Source organism: Chlamydotis macqueenii, chromosome 5 (assembly GCF_036417535.1).
Source record: "Chlamydotis macqueenii isolate bChlMac1 chromosome 5, bChlMac1.mat, whole genome shotgun sequence".
NCBI lineage: Eukaryota > Metazoa > Chordata > Aves > Otidiformes > Otididae > Chlamydotis > Chlamydotis macqueenii.
Window position 1 is genome coordinate 8,712,736 of NC_141560.1, and position 18,074 is coordinate 8,730,809.

General features: G+C 40.4%; 1 protein-coding gene across 2 annotated transcripts in view; it reads left to right on the forward strand.

The window, feature by feature from the left end:
• The window catches only part of BRF1 (BRF1 general transcription factor IIIB subunit), a 176,886-nt gene that overhangs the window by 85,962 nt on the left and 72,850 nt on the right, over window positions 1-18,074 (forward strand). For both annotated transcript variants that reach the window (XM_086749971.1, XM_086749972.1), the window contains 6 exons: window positions 2,034-2,183; window positions 3,816-3,909; window positions 13,853-13,979; window positions 15,526-15,565; window positions 15,655-15,747; window positions 16,437-16,715. In XM_086749971.1, the coding sequence (XP_086606097.1) occupies window positions 2,034-2,183; window positions 3,816-3,909; window positions 13,853-13,979; window positions 15,526-15,565; window positions 15,655-15,747; window positions 16,437-16,715 (783 nt within the window). The remainder of the gene's footprint in view (window positions 1-2,033; window positions 2,184-3,815; window positions 3,910-13,852; window positions 13,980-15,525; window positions 15,566-15,654; window positions 15,748-16,436; window positions 16,716-18,074) is intronic.

Below are 18,074 nucleotides of genomic sequence, written 5' to 3' on the forward strand. Positions count from 1 at the left end.
CCTGGGAGCGGGGCACTCCCAGTGCTTGTTTAGTACCCGTGGAGGGAGTCAAGGTGTTTGTGTTTTGTAACTTCTAAAAAAATTTTTTTTACCTTTATTTTAAATGTTTGCATCCATGCGGGACGTGTTCATGTTAACCTTGGCCCCACGTTTAATTTATGTATCGGTAGTATTACTTTCCAGCCGTTTATGGCCTCTGTAAGGCTTTTGAGTTCAAACCAATCTGTGTATTCATTTTCTGACCGCTTGGTAGCTTCAGAATTTAAATTAACAATGTGCAATGTTTTGTTAAATGACCTGTGGGCATGAATGCCAGCAGAAACGTCTGAACAGCTCCAATGCAAATGTGTGTAAATGCTGCCGAAACTCAGCTGGGAAGGGGAAGCTGTGAATTGCCCAGGCGAAGGAGCTGAAGCTGGGCCCTCTCGGGATGAGGAGAGTTGGGAAAGCAAAGCGGGCACTGCTTTCTAACATCGGATGCGTTCCCGTAGTGTGAAGAGGAAAGTTTAAATGTCTGTTGAACCAGAGTATCACTTTGGTTTTTTTTTTTTGGCTGTATTTTGAAATTGACAATTTCTGTTGAGTACAGTTTTGTAAAATCATACTTTTCCAGAAACTGCTGTGGTATTAATATGTACTTTTACAATAAAGTGTTTGAGGGTGGCTTTTCCTAAGCTATGCTAAATAAGACAATTCATTTGTCACAGGCACCTCAACATGTGTCTGCCAGGTGAATATCAGCTAGCGTGTAACACAGATAATTGGAAATACAGAACAACTACCCTTAGGTATAATAGAGATTGGTTAATCTTTCCTAAACCTTTGGTTTTTAGGGTTATGTTTTGGAGGTGGCTGCAGTCTGGCATTTCTTCAGTTTTGAGGGAGATGTGTTTGGAAGTTCTTGCTTGATAAATGCTTTCGTTTAAATGCTTCTGCAGGGCTGACAGGCATAATCACCTACGGTGTGATCTTGGTAATTACGGATAGCAACAGGGTGTCATTGTTAGAACTTGGTGCTAAATGAAACTGCTTTGATTAATTGTAAATCCTAAGATTGTTCCAGTTTCAAGCTGAATTTTCATCTTTATCAGTTTAAGTGCTCACATAGGGGATCAGCTAAGGAAATTGAGTTGAGTCTAATAGTTAACAATTTACTGTACATCATGGATTTTCGGTCAAGTGATAAAAGGCTGGCAGGAAATGAGAAACTGATACCTCAAATAAGAGTAAACATGTGTTAAGTCTAGCTTTAGAAGGCTGTTTGATAAATTATAAATTGGTTTAGGCAAATCGCAATCCGTGCTGACGTATTTCTGTTAGTTTGAAGCTGATAACACCAACACTTGAAATAAGTTTATACATCTGGAGGCAGATCCGTGGCCGATGTAAATTGTTGTAGCACTGTTGACGTTAATTGGGTTCCAGCAATTTATGCCAATGGAGAGTAAGCCTCAGTATCTGTAATAAACAGCGTTTTGTGTTGGCAGAGTATGAGTCCCAGAAGGAGCTGGAATTAACTTTGAAGGTGTAAGTAGACTTTTGTTAGGGACATGGAATTTTAAGCAAATGAATTTTTTTTTAAGATTAGTTTATAGGTATTGAGACATGCAAGTTACCTCATTTGTTACTTTGCAGAAGATGTTAAAAGTTTTGGGCCTAAGTTACATCCTCATTCTGCAAAAGCGTTTGCAATCGCTTATCTTTGTGTGTAATTTCACTGATACCAGTAACACTGCTCACGTGTCGGAGTCAGCATGTGCAGCCTTGGACCTTGAAAAGCATGTCAGAAAAGCTTTGTGCAGTGCTTTAAAGGTCTCTTGTCTGAAAAGCAAGACAGGATTTTGTTTTAGCGTAACTAAAAAGGTGCTTCTGAAGCTCAGTGATCAGAGGATCTGGCCCAGCAGCACAGTCCCTGTTGTTTGCTGAGACGTAAAGCAAGCCAACCACGACAGCCCCGCGGTACGGCTGCACAAGCACTGTTTTCCTAAATTAAAGGTTAGGATTAGAAATAATTGTATTACTTTTTCTTGCAGATCCGTGTTTATATATTCCTCGTTTTGCACACATGCTTGAGTTTGGGGATAAGAACCACGAGGTGTCCATGACGGCTCTCAGGCTGTTGCAGAGAATGAAGCGGGACTGGATGCACACCGGCCGCCGGCCCTCCGGGCTCTGTGGGGCAGGTATGTCAGGTGCTGGCTGTACCGCTTCCCTCACAGCGGGTTGGGTGGGAGAGTCTGGGAGTTGGGAACAGACGAGGACTTTCTCATTTCTTTGGTGATGCCATATTCTCTGGGGTTTGTGCTGTCAGGCACCTACAGATTATACAGGTCTTCATTGAAATAGCTTCTGAAACTCAAACTTCATTTTTTGCCCTTGCTCCTACATTACTTGCTCAGATCCTTTGTATCTTACGTTTTGGATTTTTTTAACCTCCTTTCTGGTGCTCTTCTTGCCCTCGCTCTCTGCAAGCTCTAGCTGCTAAAAGTTTTTTTTTTTATCAGCTAAAATGACACCATTAGTGTAAGCACTTTGATTTGTGTCTTTACACAGAGTCTTATGCAAGAAATGCCCTCTTTGACCTGTTCTGTGAAATTATTTTTCTCTTCTTCATCTTTTTCCAAGATCCATCGCTGTCACAATGCTTGCAAAAAGCCTACCAGTTTGGGAGGGCTAGGTTAAAAAGTAGTCAGTACCAGCCAGTGAGGTCAGAGTAACGAAGACTGTAGATAGTCACAGAGTTCACATATGCACTGAAAAGTCTTACATGTGCATGCTGGAATGAGAAATAGTACACAAACTATAGGGAACCTAGGACTATGCAATCTTCTTAAAATTTCTAGCTTCTTTTTGTTAATAGTACTCGCTTATTGCGCATTGCTAAAAATTTGAGTATAGGTGCTATGGGAGACCAGCCTGGTCTTTGATTCGCTACGTAGGCTATATCCACACAAGCAAGTAATTTAATTCAACAGACATGGATCAATAGATTGAAGCAGGTGGTGCTGAGTCCCCTACATCCATCCACGCAATATGTCATTTATGTGATGTACTGTGGACTGGGTTTAGTTTGGTTCCCTGGCCCAAATGTCTGTGCCATACGTTGTGTGAAGGACCAGTTGTTAGCCCAGCCTCCGGAGTTCCCATTAGGAACTGGAACACTTTAAACACATACCTGAAGTGGAGCTTGGTTTAGTTTCCTCTGAAAGGAAGCAGTTTTGCATCCTTAAAACTGTTCTGTGCACTGAGCTGCTGCATGATCAGTGGGGCTGATGCTTAAAAATGGAGCTAGTGCTCTGAGTCAACACACTTTGGTAAAAGCAGCCAGTACTAGTTATCTGTCTGGAGGGTCTTGCAGGAGAGCACTTGGGCGCTAGGAAGACACTGATAGTGGTGACAGCAGGGATAACAGCTTAAGTGGATTCAGTGTTTCACTTCTGGCTTTCGGAAGAGTTAATTGCAGATATTTTTATTCAGGACTAGTAAACTCTGCTAAAAAGATGATAACTTTGAAACCATGTGAACAATGAAATGTTCTTGGGCTGTGTTTAAATGGCTCACCATGGCTTCCCAACTGCTAAAGCACAGAATTTTTCAGGGTGCAATTTGCAATCAGCTTAATTTTATAGGGTAGGGAGCAAAGTTTGTAAAGTCAGGTCAATCACCTGTATTCAGGGACTGAGCTGAGCATAAGCATTTACAGCTCTTTAGCTGAAGGCAGGGACAAAGAGAGGAGATAGCTATCTAACTGTTTTCTGCTTTTCTTTGGGAAATTTTCCTCTTTTTGACATTGACTTTCCCTGCTTATTCTCTAGCTTTGCTAGTGGCAGCAAGAATGCATGATTTCCGACGTACTGTTAAAGAGGTCATCAGGGTGGTCAAGGTTTGTGAGTCTACATTAAGGAAAAGGTCAGTGCAGTTTTATTGCTTTTATCTTTCGTTTACAGTACTGAAAAGTGGCATAGTCGAAAATGAATGTATATCAGAGAAAACCATGTTCTTTTCCTTTTCAGAAGTTCTGAGAATAAAATAAGTACAACATGTTTTAGCCGGTCATTTTTAAGTACTAGCACCTGCCTCTTACGTAAGGCCTCAAATGCTTAGCAAAGATGAGAAGGAGCGCTGTGCCCATTTAACAGGTGAAAAGTTTAAGGCAAGAAATGTTGGGTCAGAAAAGTTAACAGCGTTGTCATGTCCTCCGAAGAAATAATTGATTGATTCTCAAAGCTGAGGATGTAGCGTGGGATTTTTTTTTTTCCACTAATCCAGCATATGGTGCTGAAAAGTCTTGTCATTGAGCTGTTATTGAACAGAACTTTTCAGAATACTTTGCTAAAATGTTCATTTTCAATAGTGTTGCACTGCTAATAAATAGAAGACAGCGCAGTGGGTCTAATGGTAAGTTCACTGAAGGGGTCAGAAATGGAATTACCAGCAGAATGTAAGCCTGAAAGTGGGAATTTCTCAAGTACCTTTGGCATGTGGGTTTTTTTTTTTAAGATGCAGTACCATTTTCCATATTTTAATTCATCAAAATGAAACAAACTTCAGTAAGCAGCCACCCAGTTTCCCTCATTTTAGTTTTGAAAAGTTGTAATGTTTTCTTTCCCCATAGGTTCAGTAAAAAAACGACCTAACTGTTGTGAAATATCATGTTTTCTATTGCCCTCAGTTGGAAATTTTTGTACCACCAATAAATTCTGAAGTTTATGCTTCCAAGGTTTGTCTTTAGAAAGATCCTTGGTGTCTCTCTTTCTCTCCACCTCACTGAGACCAGCTTAAGCACATCCGATCAAGTCTAATACTTGTTAATAATATTCAATAATTAACTGTGAAAAAGGTTTTGCCCCAGATCTTCATTTGTGGAACAGGAATGATACTATTTCCCTACCTTGCATGGGTGGTATAGGGATAAATTTAAAGTGTTTGAAGTGCTTTAAGGTACTGCAAAAATAAGGATGGAGCGGTACAAATTCCACTTTTTTCCTCTGGTCAACAGGTCATGTGTTTTAGTGTGCATGTTGTATGATTAACGATTTATGCACCCATAATCTACTTCAGGATGCCTTGGTTAAATAAAGAGTTCATTCTTACTAAGAAAATAAGCATAATAAATTAGAGTTGGAAGGAAAATTAATTTGAGCAATTGTTTCAAGCAAAGAAATCTTACTTCAAAATTCATGCTTTGAAATGTTTACTCAAGTCACACACATCAACTAAAATGACAGCGTTATTTACTTTGACAGGGTAAACGTGACAGCTGAATTATTTTCAGGCAGCTATAATTACAACGGTATTTATCATGAATCTATAAATTTGATTGATGTTTTTCAAATAAGAGCACGTTATATAGTATTTAATGAAGGCAAATAAAAAAATACCTTTGAATAACTCTTTCTGCGCTCCAGTTTTTTTTTCCTCTTCTTTCAAGAATTCCTCTCAAAATGCCAGCAGGTAGAAGTTGTCTAAATTAATAAGCACTTGTTTCATTTTCTGAAAAATTTCTTTGCTTCTCAGTTTGATGTACAGTTTCATTTCCTTTCAATTATTGCTGTAGTTACTCTGGTTTGTAAAGAACTACTGCTGCTTTGTGTGTTGTAAAGGTGTTGAGCGTAGTTGGGTGAACGCTCATAAATGGGCGACGTTGGATGCTGCGCTCACTCCTCATGGCTTTGCCCTGATGGCTCTTGAAGTGAAACCAAATAGGAGTCCAGATAATGCTCAAGAGTCCAACCTGCAGGTTCTGCTGTATGGTTTGATTTCGCTCCCAGTTGCTACATGGCTACTGGGGAAGCACAGACTGTTGGAAGCTGGATTTGCTTTCGGTGACGATGGAATTCCACGGCAGAAATCTGCAAGGGAACGGATGGCACCGACACAAGGTGCCTTCTCCCCCTGCCCCGTGGAGGCTGCCCAGCGGCCTGTGGGGGACAGGGCTGTGTTGATCAGTGGCTTGGCTGAGGATGCAGGAGTGATGCTTTTTAAGCAACCCTACTTGGCTTCCTGTTTCAGGAAGACCCTCAGCAAGGGGTGGCAGCCCTTCCTCAAGAAGGGCACTATTTCTGATTCTGTGCAATGCAGCTGACGTGACTGTGCGAAAGGAGTTTAGTTCACCCTGTTGTCCATCAACTGGAGAGCACCAAGCCCTACGTGCCTGTAGTCTGTCGCCTCTTTCACCGCCATGTACAGAGAAGTAGCTCTTATGAGGAGGTTCACGAAAATGTGACCTTATCTTCAGGTCACCAAAATGAATGACCTGATCGTAAAGGGAATCTGTCTTGGAGGGAAAAAGTGACAAAGCATGGCCCATGGACCCCGTCACTTATCCTCGAGTCAAGAGTTCTTAATTTAACCATCTGTTTGGTTAAAAACCAATCTGTGTTTGTTTTTAATATTAGTGGGGTTTTGGTAGGATCTTGGTAAGAAAACTTTGTAGTTGCTTCGCAGGGCCTTCTAGCTTTATGTTTTGAAGCACACAATTAAAATGTAAAGCTTGTTGCTGTTGTTGAAAGTGAATGTATTAAATATTAATAAGTGCACTGATAATTCTGTCTCATTTCCAGTCTAATTGAAATGATATTAACTTATATATCACTTTATATATTCAAACTACTGTACAAATATTAACTAATTAGTCAAATTGTTATTTTCTGTGTAATCATCTGTGGAGATAGCAGAAATTAACTTTTAGTAAACCCAACTCTTTTATTTAGTTTAATCCCCACATCTGTGCCTGTGTCCAATGCACCTGTCTCCACTGCTACCTTTTTAACCTTTACATACTCTGCCCCTTCAGCTGTTTATTCACCTATTGCATACTTTTGCTGCGTGCTAAGTTCTGCCTTATCTGCAGTGAGAATAATTTTTGTGATATTTGTCCATTGTGCGTTATCTAATACTGTGTGGCCCTGACGCCCGTTTGAAGATCTTAGGCACTTCTACAATAGAAATTAAAAAAAATCAGCTTATCTTTGTTAACACTTGCATTTTACTTCTTTGACTTATTCTCTTTATCTTTAAATTGAGCTGCGTTTTACATTAAAAAAATCTTTCTTCACAGTTCCATAAAGTACTATCTGTTAAAAAACCTCTTTGTGATGAATTTCAGAAGAAGTAAAGCTTCATTTAGGAAGAATTGGAATGAAAGTCCAGAATGGGTTTAAAGGGCTTATTTTTGAGGTGAATTTTTTTTCTCACAACAAAACAGCTTTTCTTGGGAGGGAAGACGAGACTTGTTATGAAGGAGCTCCATTTACCAGGCTGGGTAGAGATGCTGGAGGGACTTTGATAAATGGGGTTTCCTTTGCTGATATCCTGAAGACCCAGCTACAACTCTTTCAATGACTGCATTGGTAATTTTCTGGAAAAATTAAAGATTCATGCATAGAGATAGATGTATTGCCTGCAGCTTTTCTTGTTTTAATTCCTGCAATACATAGCTCATGTAAGCTTCATGTCCAAGCTCCCAGTGCAGTCTCAAGCCTGCAGTCTCAAGGCTTCTGTGAGCGCAGGCAAATTGAGGAGCAGGTTGATGTGTGAGTCCAGAGTCAGGATGGGGAGAGAAGGTAACAGGGACGCGTGTGGCTGCGAGCTGGCTGCAAGGTTACGTTTTCCAAAACATCAAAGCCCAATCAAGGCCAGGACTGAAGGGAAAGGCATGAAGAAGTCTGTGTTTGGCTGTGATCCAAGTAAAGCTGTGCTAAGATTCTGTGAAAGTATCTGATGAATGATGTGAGAGCTATTTACCTGAGGTATTTGTGCACGGAGAAGGGTAGAGGATGCTCAGTACGTCCGGGTTGTATAAGTGCTCTTCGTTGAAGCACGGTATGGAAAGAAGCTTTCAGAAAACTGGGCAAGATATGTAACGTAAAAGAGCTTGTGGTGATGTCTGATCTCGTCTTAGCAGCCGTGGAGCTCCTTTGCTGGCCGCTGTTGGGATAGGCTAAGAAGGTAAATTGAGAAATATTTTATGTCTCCAGTTAAATAATTTCAAGTGGCTTATAAATGATTTCTAGAAATCTTTCTAGTATGGCAAGTAAAATAGAACTTGATCCAGGTGGGTTGGTATTGCATACCTTTGCAAGTTAGATTGTCTGTTTTAATGAAAAAAGGGTTTATTTTTTAGGAATCCAATTTCATAGGCAATGTTCCTTTTTATAAATCCAACTTCTGTACAGCTAGTAAACTAATACATGAATTAGATTCCTGATATATTTTAGTACTTCATACTGATTTTTAAAATGTAGTTTCAAAATTATTTGCTGTCTGTTACTTTTGATACAATAATTAACTTACTAGCATTAACATGGGTTTAGATCTTGTAAACAGTTTTCTCTGTGTTTGACTTTCCTCATCTGAGTGGCAGTTAAGAAATCAAGCAGCGTGTTACTTTTCTTTTCCAGGAGATCATAGAGTGTTCTCGACAGACCACAGTGGAGGAACCATGCTAATAAAACAAAATTTTAAGGAATGCTAAAGCATTTTATTTCATTACCATGGTGTGAACACTTGAATCAAAGGGGGGGAAAAAAAAAAAAAAGAACAAAAAATTCCAGGTGGTTTTGACTGGTGGATTTCTGGGATGGCCAAGGAGATCTGTGGGTGGGATTATTGGTAGGCTGACCATGTGCTCATGTGTTAGCCCAGGTTACCCTCATGTGTAAGGGTTTGTAGAATCTGTGCTTTAAAATTTATGCTAACGAATTTGTCATAATTTAAAATCTCTTTTTTTTTTTTTGGTGTGAGCAAGTAAAAGCAACTAATTTTAAAGGATACTTTTATTTAGTACAATAAATCTTTCAAGGTGCCCATTCTTTAATACTTAGAAAACTGACACAGAGTTGCCAGCGAGTGAGCGCCATAAATTATCAGTCACCGATTAATTTGCAGTAAATGACTGTGTGTGTATGTTCTTAGTCCATTACAAAAAGAGGTGAAATGTATGAATGTAGTACACTGTGGAAGTTGTTTAAGTGAAAACATTTCTCTTTACAGTTGCATTGGGCCGGGAGCACAGACAGACTCATTTAGCACAGCTTAGGTGATAAGTTGTAAGTTGTAAAACCACAGTAACTGGATCACCTTTCATTTTGTCCTTGCCTTTAGTAATAGGCTTTAAAAAAACCTATTTTATATTGCTGCAAGTACATGTAAAATTACATATATGTACAGTGATTACATATAAGGAGATGACACTTTTGTTTATTTATGTACTGGTGGATACTGGAAAGCTTTTTTTTTGATGTAATATAGGAAGCATTTAATAACTATTTCTGATAGTTGTTCTGTATTAAGTATCGCTTTAGGGTATGCGTTTACATACTTCCACGAATAGTTCATACATAAACATTGTATGGCTTGGAAAAAAATGAGGAGCAAAGTATGATGTTAAATTTGTAGTGTAAAAAGTAGCGATGGTTTGCTACGTCAGTGTGAATTCTGAACTTCTTTCCTATGAGTGAGTGCATAGGTGTAGAGTGGTAGGCAGCGCTGAGGAACGTTAAATTAAAGCAGTGGGGAAATACTGCAATATTTTGGTAATTTGCTAAGATTCAAAAGTAAATCCCTTACTTTTCCAGGGTTTGCAAATGTTGGAGTTATCAAATCAGCTGATCTATTACTAGATTATTTGTAATTGATATGTCAGTTAAGATTATGTAAATATCATGTAGGCTATTACTCAGGGTTTTAATTATATTGTTGATTTGGAAAACATCCAGGGAATTTAGTCACCCCCACCGTCTTATCGTGCAATAGTATTTTTCGTGTATTTCTGCTAACAATGTGCCAATATTCAGCTTAGTCCTTTTTGTAATCCATTAATAAAATATTTTAAGTACTTTAAAAAGACCTCTCACAACAGGTAACTTAAAGGCTGACTGCTCCGACTAAATTTCATGTTCACTTTTTAAAAAAACAGTTGTCACTGAAGTTATAATTTGTTTGCCCTTCTGTATAGAGGTCCAGTGGAAGATACCTCTGTTCTTGTGTAGCTGGGTGCTGTTTGTGGATACATAGGAGGACACCGTGGCTTTTCCTAAACGGTCTCTGCTTGGAAGTCCCTCTTGGACTTTGAACTTGGTCTCCTGAAGCGTTTTTGAGTAAGACTCCAGAAGACCTTGTTCTTTTACGTGCTTTGTTGCACTCCACTGCTGCAGAATTTCAATTAAACATTAAAACCAAGCAGCTAGCTGCACACAGGAGTCTTTTTTTTTTTTGCCTTTGCTCTAGACTGGATTCATGAGTCTTCGCCGGACGGTATCCCTGAAACAAAACAAAGTGAAAAAAACATAGCTTGTAACTTCAAAATGACTGACCCATTTTCCTTTATTGGGAGCTAAATTAAGTGTGAACAGAATTGGTTTACTGTTTTGTGCACAAAAGTGCTTTATCAGAAGATGAGGTGTGGTTTTGTCCGTAAACGGATGGAACAAAAGCCGTGGAAATTTTTCTTTGAAAAAAAAGGGTTGGGGTTAGCAGCAGATGACACCAAGCTCTGGAAAAACTTTTCTCCCAAAGGAATTTGCTTGAAAGAGTTTGCTGTGAGAAACTGTAAGAGGAGGGCTTATACTGGAAGTTGAATCTTAGCCTGAGCTGTAGTGGTTGCCTCTGCTTCGACTATAAATAGACAATACTTGTCTGCCAAATCTCAGTTTTTAGAGCCCTTTTGAATTCATGCCAAGGAAGTAATATCTTAATTTGTATATCTGTTTATTTTCCTCCCTCTGTGCGTTAACTTGAAATGGCAACTCTTATTAGATTTTTCTAGATTAACAAAAGTGCAAAATGAACTTGGATATCATTTTTATGTAGAACTTAAAAAACAGCCCGTAGCTATTTTTTTTTTCATGAGGGCACTCCCTTGCCCCTGTAATTATTGTGCTTATAAATAAGATTGTGTCAGTTTTTCTTAGCTGCCAAACTAATGTTACCTTGTTTCATGCGGTGTAGACTGCTGCCTGCATCAGTTTGTTGCCTTGGTGGCATGTGTCCAAACACTGGGTAAAATTAAAGAAATGTTTAAAAATATGTAGACAGGGTATCATCCAATGTAAAATGTTGAGGCAAGCAAGTGGTTGGCAAACGCAGGTATTTATTTATATCAAGTTAAAGGAGCAAATGCTGAGTGAACAGCTCGCTGTCCCACAGAGATGATGCTCAAGCTGTGATCCTGACCATCAAGGGTGATTCTTCATTTCAGGAGGAAGGCTAGAGCCTTGTGGTTAAGACCAGCGAGCAGTGAAGAAATAACGTGCCAATTTAAATTCAAGCTTGCCACCGCGCTGTGCTTACACCGTCACACTGGCAGCCCTCACTGCTGGGTAGTCAGTCCTCACCCCCTTTGGCTTGGATTGGGACTGAGGAAGAGGAGGGCACGGGCACAGGAATGGACGCTAGTGGGTGGGTCAGATGGTGGTAGCACCACCAGCAAACATAACGTAGCTCTTCCCTCTTCTAGTGCAGATGCACTGAAGGTTTTAGGAGAGACCGATGCTGTCGTTTCAGCTCAGGGCTGAAGCTGGCGCTTGAGCCAAAGGTGGTGCCAGCTGCCAGCACGTTGGCTCACCCGTGGGCCGACGGATGCAGGGCATGTGAGGTGAGTCACACAACATGGTGGACAACGAGAGGGACAGGCACAGCCTCAGATGTCTACAAGGAGATGTACACAGGGTTAAGTGCTGAAACCCAAGCATGGTCACCTCATCCCCAATCTTGCTTCATGAGCGACTGGTTTTGCTACTGGTGTTTTCCGTTCTTCTCCTCATGCCTGGAGGTGTTGCTGTTTTGGCTGGGTTCTGGGTCTGGCTGCTCATCTCAACCTTGGAGCAAGTGTGGGGTAAACAAACTGAGTGTCTTTGCCAAAGTGCGTGTTGGCTTTTTGTGGTGGGAGGATAATAACAGTTTAACTGGGTGAGGCTGGTTGGGAGGAAAAGTCTTGCTGAAGTGGGGCTGCCTATGAGTGCATAATTCATACGTGGAGAGATGGATGACTGTAAGTTAATAATGGTGGCTGGGAAGATCCATGCTCCTAAAGTGAGGCATGGATTCGGCATTAAATTAATCCTGAATCAAAATAATAACAGTGCCTAGCCAGGTTTTTGCCCTAGCCTGATAGATGAGGCTCTCTCCTGGAAGGTGGGTAATGCATGCTGGAAGCCTGTTAAAGCTGAGAAAGATTTCTAGGCTGTTAATTAAAAGCTGGGTGCTGCTGCTGCCAACAGCATCCTCCTCTCCTTTCCAATTTGATCTGAAAGAGAGGAGGAGGGAGCTGGTCCGTGGTTCTCTGAGGGAAAGTTTTGGGCTGTCAGTATCTCAAATACATGGCTAATTTGGGGCTTCATGGAGATATCTAAACTCCAAAAGTGAGAATAGATTTCAGAGGTTTTCTTCTCCTCAGCAGCACTAATTCTGGCCAGCCTAGCCGTGCCTGGGCTCGGCGTGCTGCTTGCTGTTGGTTTTACGTAGACCTGCCTGGCTCTCCCCGCGCGTTTCACGGCGTGAGATGCCACGTGTGGCCTGTGGACTGTGCTCCCGGAGCATGATGTCTCCAGGCAAAGCGTCCTGAAGTTACGTCCCTTTGTATGGGCTGTCTTGTCTTGCTCCTCTGTTTATAAAAAAAGAAATACAGGTACTGCTGAGGGTACTGGGAGAGAGTATGGCCTTGTGCTCTCGGCTTTGACCCTGGAGTTGGTTGGAAACTGAATTTCTGTCCTAGAGAAAATTCCTTCTTCAGAAGTTCTCTTGCAATCAGAGGTAAAAGAGAAAACCACGACTGCGTGCTAGGGGAGAGAAATGCTGAAGGGCCCTGTGCTGGGAGTACTGAATCACCGTTTTTAGTTTCCTAGCTTTGCAGATGGAAGCTGTTGTCAGCTTTGCTTCCTCTGGAAGACGGGAATATTCCACTGAAGCAGCTGTGGACCCACTACTGCCGTTTTCCCATGGAAAATGTTGATATTATTGAAAGGGCACTTTCTGTCAGACAAGCATTCTGCCAGACATTTCCTGACCTGGCTTTGCACTTAACCTTTTGCCTCACTTTCTCCATCTGTAAAATGGAAGTGCTCATTCCCAACCACCTGTATAAAATGCTGGAATTTGTGGATGAAGTTATGATGAAATTACGTGATCTTATTTAAGGTTCAGTTCCTTTGAAAGATTCAGCTGCTTTCGTGGCAGTTTCCCATGGAGCTAGCCCTGTCTCTCACATAGGCAGGAACTTTTAAAATGCCAACATTAAACAAATACAAAGTGTATTATTGTAAAATTACGTGCATTCATCTGTTACATCTGTGCAGTGTGCGGTCGAACCCTTTATTTTGCTGCTTCTTCTGTGTGTCCTGGGAAGATTACCTCTCGTCCCTCCTCCAATCTGCTGAAGATATATTACTTTAACATTTGCTTTGCATAAATTAATCATGCTGGCATATCAGGAATATTTTTGAGCATACTCCTAAACTACAATGGGAGATAATTTAGCGTGGGAATCTGTTGTTTTGTTGTTGTTGATAACAAAGCAATGAGACAGGAGGAATAAGCTGCGTTTTCTGTCTTAGTTTTCTCAGTCTATACTTAATTGATTGTAGTGGCTGCAGTATTTGTTCATCAAAAAAAGTGCATGTTACATATTCTAATAAGTGAAAAGATAACTTGTGATATGAAAAGATACTCTTTTTTTTTTTTTTGCAGCAGCAGATGAAACAATTAGTATCACTTCAGTTTTAATGTATTCTGCATCTGAGCCAGAGTTTCCAAGGATGACATGTTTATTCTGTAACTTAGCAGTCTGACAAATTTTGTTACTTTTAAAGATTTTCTTAAAGGTGTTATGGTAACATACTGTATGCTTTGGTAGGTTGACAGAGTTTGAAGATACACCAACAAGTCAGCTAACCATAGATGAGTTTATGAGGATTGACTTGGAAGAAGAATGTGATCCTCCTTCATTTACAGCTGGTCAAAAAAAATTGAAGATACAGCAGGTGAATTCTAAACCAGATGCCCTCTGCATTTCTCTCCTCTCTCCTCCCTCTGGATGTTCCTTTTTGAATCATTTAATACTAAATCCTAACAGGCCAGCCTTTGGTAAGGGTTAGTTACATTTATTTTGAGGTTCTTAAGAGAAAAGTGAGCATTAGTGCATATGATACCCATTAACTAAAGGATTTTTTTTTTGTTTTACTGGCAAAGGGATAGCTTCCCAGTTAAAAAAAAAAAAAGTTTTTCTCATACATAATTTTTGCTCCCTCCTCCAGGGAGACACACTCTTAGATATGTAGCTTCAAATGTGTCTTTAAACATCCCTTGATGAAGGATCGAAGTGTATCTACTGTCGTAGCCAGCCGCTGCGGGAAGTCACTGCTCTTGTTAGTGCAGCTCAGGACGTCCGGGTGGCCGAGTAAAAGAGCGCCAGATGGGCTTCTGTGTTTTGCAGGCTACCAGTGTTTGGTGCTCAGCCCACGATGCTGTATTGTGGATGAGGGCTCAGCACCCTCTGCCCAGATGCTCCCCCATTTGCAAGCTGATGCAGTTGCACTAAGCACTGTTAGCTCCTTTATGCTTGCTTTCCTGCTGCATGTGTGTCTCTCTTCTTGTGCCCTGATCTTTTACTGAAGCATCAAATCTTTTTGTCCTTATAAAAGTGGAGTCTCTCGTGTGACAGGTTAGGCTGAGTTTGTGGCATGGACGTCTTGCGTAGCTGTCCTAACATCTGCACTTCTCTTCTATGTGCTGTATGCACTCTTCAGCCCTGGTTAGCAAGGATCAGGGTTGCAAAGGTGTAAGCTTTGTAATTGGATCAGAAACTGTGTACTTGTTTTAAGGTGATACCCATGGTCAGGAGAAGTATCATTACATATAACTTTTTTTTAAACACATATGAAAACAATAACCCGACTGCTTTAATGAGGCTGCTGGGCTTTTTGGGTGCTGCAGCACCTGCTTCCACAGAGATTAGTTCTCATGTGGCTTAATTTCTTTACAAAGCATAAACTAAAGCTGGCACCAGAGAAGATTTTACTCCCGTCATAGCCAAATCTTACATTATTAGTTTTTCAAGGCTTTTGTTTTTACTGTTCTAAATATGCTATCATTTAAAGCTCTGTCAGCGTGTTTGTGATTTCTCAGGAGCCTGCCAGGTGCTGTAAGTCAGTACTTCGCTTCGCCATCGCCTGTGTGCTGTGTCTGGCCCGGGCACTGCAATTTCAGTGCTGTCCTTGCGCTCACTCACATCCACAGGCACAGTCGTAGTAGAGTCTGACTGCAGAACAGTGGGGCCTTTTATTGCAGCTTGCCAGGGTGAAGGTTGCTTTCGAAGTATAGAGATGGGCGAGATAACGTTTGAAATCGGTCAGTATTTTGAAACTTGTCTGTCTTACCTGTCTGACGCTACAATTTGAGTTGGGATTCAAAACGTGCTTATTGCTTTAAAAATACCCTGCGATTCTGTATCTCTATATACAATTCACAAACGATACAAAATTGGGTTTTTTTAGTAATTTCATGTTTATTTTTTTATTTTCATTTCAGCTTGAGAAGGCGTTATCAAAAAAGCTGGAGGATTTTGAAGGTATAAGTTGTGTTTAGTGTAACCTATCACTCATTTGTTCAAGATTACATGAATGATTGCTGAGTTTTATTTTTATTTCATCACCACAGGTGAAATATCGAGCTATCAAGATGAAATAGAGATTGAATTAGAAAACAGTAGACCGAAAGCAAAAGGCGTATTTGCAAATTTCACTAAAGATGGTAAGTCTGTAAAGTCTTGTGACGACTTAAATATAACGGGTTCAGATCCTGCAGGCAGTCTTAAGAGTATGAACTTTATTGTGATAAATGTGATCATATATATGCTTGAGTAGTACAAGATCTCTATTGCATGGAGGTTCTCTCTGCCAATTAGTTGGTTCAAATATCCATCTTCAAAACAACTACATTGTTCCTTACAGTGCAGTTCATTAATGATGTCAGTTGTTTTTCTTCCCTGCTACATATACGCTTGGCACTGGCACCTGTGTATGTTCCTTTCCATCACTGAAAGTGCACTGGACCGGACCCTTCTGTCACCGAATCCCCCAGTTGACTAAGCGATACGGAAGGGCTTTGTGCAGGTTGAACTGGCTATTTTTTATTTGTAATTTTACCAGTAAGTAGCCAGCTTCTCTCGCAACGCCCTTTTACCTGCCCTAATTTGATAACACAGTACTTCTGTTTTAAATTATGACTATTAATTTTGTACGAAAATACATTTTAGTAGCCAAGATAATTAATTTGAAGATCATCTAGAAACTCCATGTATTCATACATTGTACTAAAATATTGTGTATTTCTTCTACAGATTTTCTCTAAAGATTTTTATTCTTTAAGTGAGTGCCTCTCTATTTAATTTCTGTAACAGATGGTATGCAATGATCTGTTGGGTTTTTTTTCCATTGCAGATTCTATAGAAGATAATACCTCTAGTGTACTTGGAGAGGAGGAGGCAGAAGATGAAGAACTGGAAGCAGCTGCTAATCACTTAAACAAGGACTTTTATAATGAACTTCATGAGAAGGATAGAGTAGAAAGAAATGAAGATGGGGAATGCAAAAATGGAAATGAAGCTCTTGTAAGACCACTCGCATTGGAATCCTTGCTTGGCCCGCTCCCCACTGCAGCTAGTCTTGGTATAACGGAGTCCATAAAAGAGTGCATATCCACTAAGGACCGAGAGCCTGGTGAGTAGGAGATCAGTTCAGCTTGGAGTGGAAACTGGACACATGCAGCCAGTTGTGGGTTTGTTGTATAATTTTCATGTATCTTGATGGTTACTGTGGTAGCAATTCTATGTATCACTGTATTGTCGAGGTACAGAAGCTGTGTGGCTGGATGGGACCAGTGGTCTTGGTTGTTGATGTTGGTTGTTGGCATCTGCTCCTCAGGAAGCTGCAGGAAAATCTGGAGTGCATAGTTATTTTCTGAAGCCTGAGAAAGCATATCTCTTCGTCAAGTAGATTTGCAATCATATGATAGCTGATGGGCATATTTCAAGCCATGGAGTCTCAATTAGGAAATTGGAGGAAGTGGATTCCTGTAAATACGACTGGAAATTAAAACTCAAGTATGAGAATTTTAGATCAAGGCAGACTTTCTCAGGAGACATTTTACTGGAGTCAAGCATGATGCAGTCTGTCTCTCTGATTGAGAATTCTTGCAAATGGCAAATATTTGTAAGAGGAAATAACTGGTTATATGCTTTTTTCTTTGATATGGACTTCGGTGTGTGTTTTGGTGGTTTTGCTCCATTTTTCTTAAAACCCCCAGATCTACCTCTAACATGTAGCTCTGTGTAGTACAGTGGGAGCAGGACTGATCAGCTAAGGAAGCCAGTTTTGCCAGAGACATTAAGGCAGACAGAACTCCAAACAGGCTGTCATCCAGGCAGGTTGGTTTGCTTTTTATTCTGCGTGCTTGCGCTTTATGGAGATGGCATTTTAAAAAAAAATCCTTTTGCATCTTAATAGCTCCAAGAACAGAACATATCTAAAGGGCATTTTATTCTTTTCTTTATCTAGTTAATTTTTCCATCACAAGACACACCTGTCCGAGTCTGTTTTGTCAGCTTACTTGGGAGTCAATGCAGCAGAACATTTTGTTATCCAAACTGTTCTGATGCTAATTTCTGTTCAACAGTACTTACTTATCATAAGGTACTCCCTGCCTGAATAGATGAACTGAGTGCATTCAGATTCTTATTATGTTAGTGTTTGCATCCCAGAAATGTAGGGGGATGATTGCACGTTTATATTTTGTACAAACAAAATCACACAGAAACAGTGGAGTGGTTTTGATTTTGTTTTAATTATGATTAAGAAAATGGGTGGCTCATGGCTTGCCTTTCTCCTGGAAACCGGCGGTTCGTGTTGAAGAGAGGTCAGTAATGGCTAGGAGCTGTTGTTGTCTGGCTAGCCAGTGACCTGTAAAAATGAGTTCCCAGTGACGGATGTTTCTCAGCTGGCCCTGCTATTGACCGTTTTAATGGACAGGCTGAGGTCTGTGTTTAAAGATGAAACAAAGCTGGTATAGCCAGGTATGTT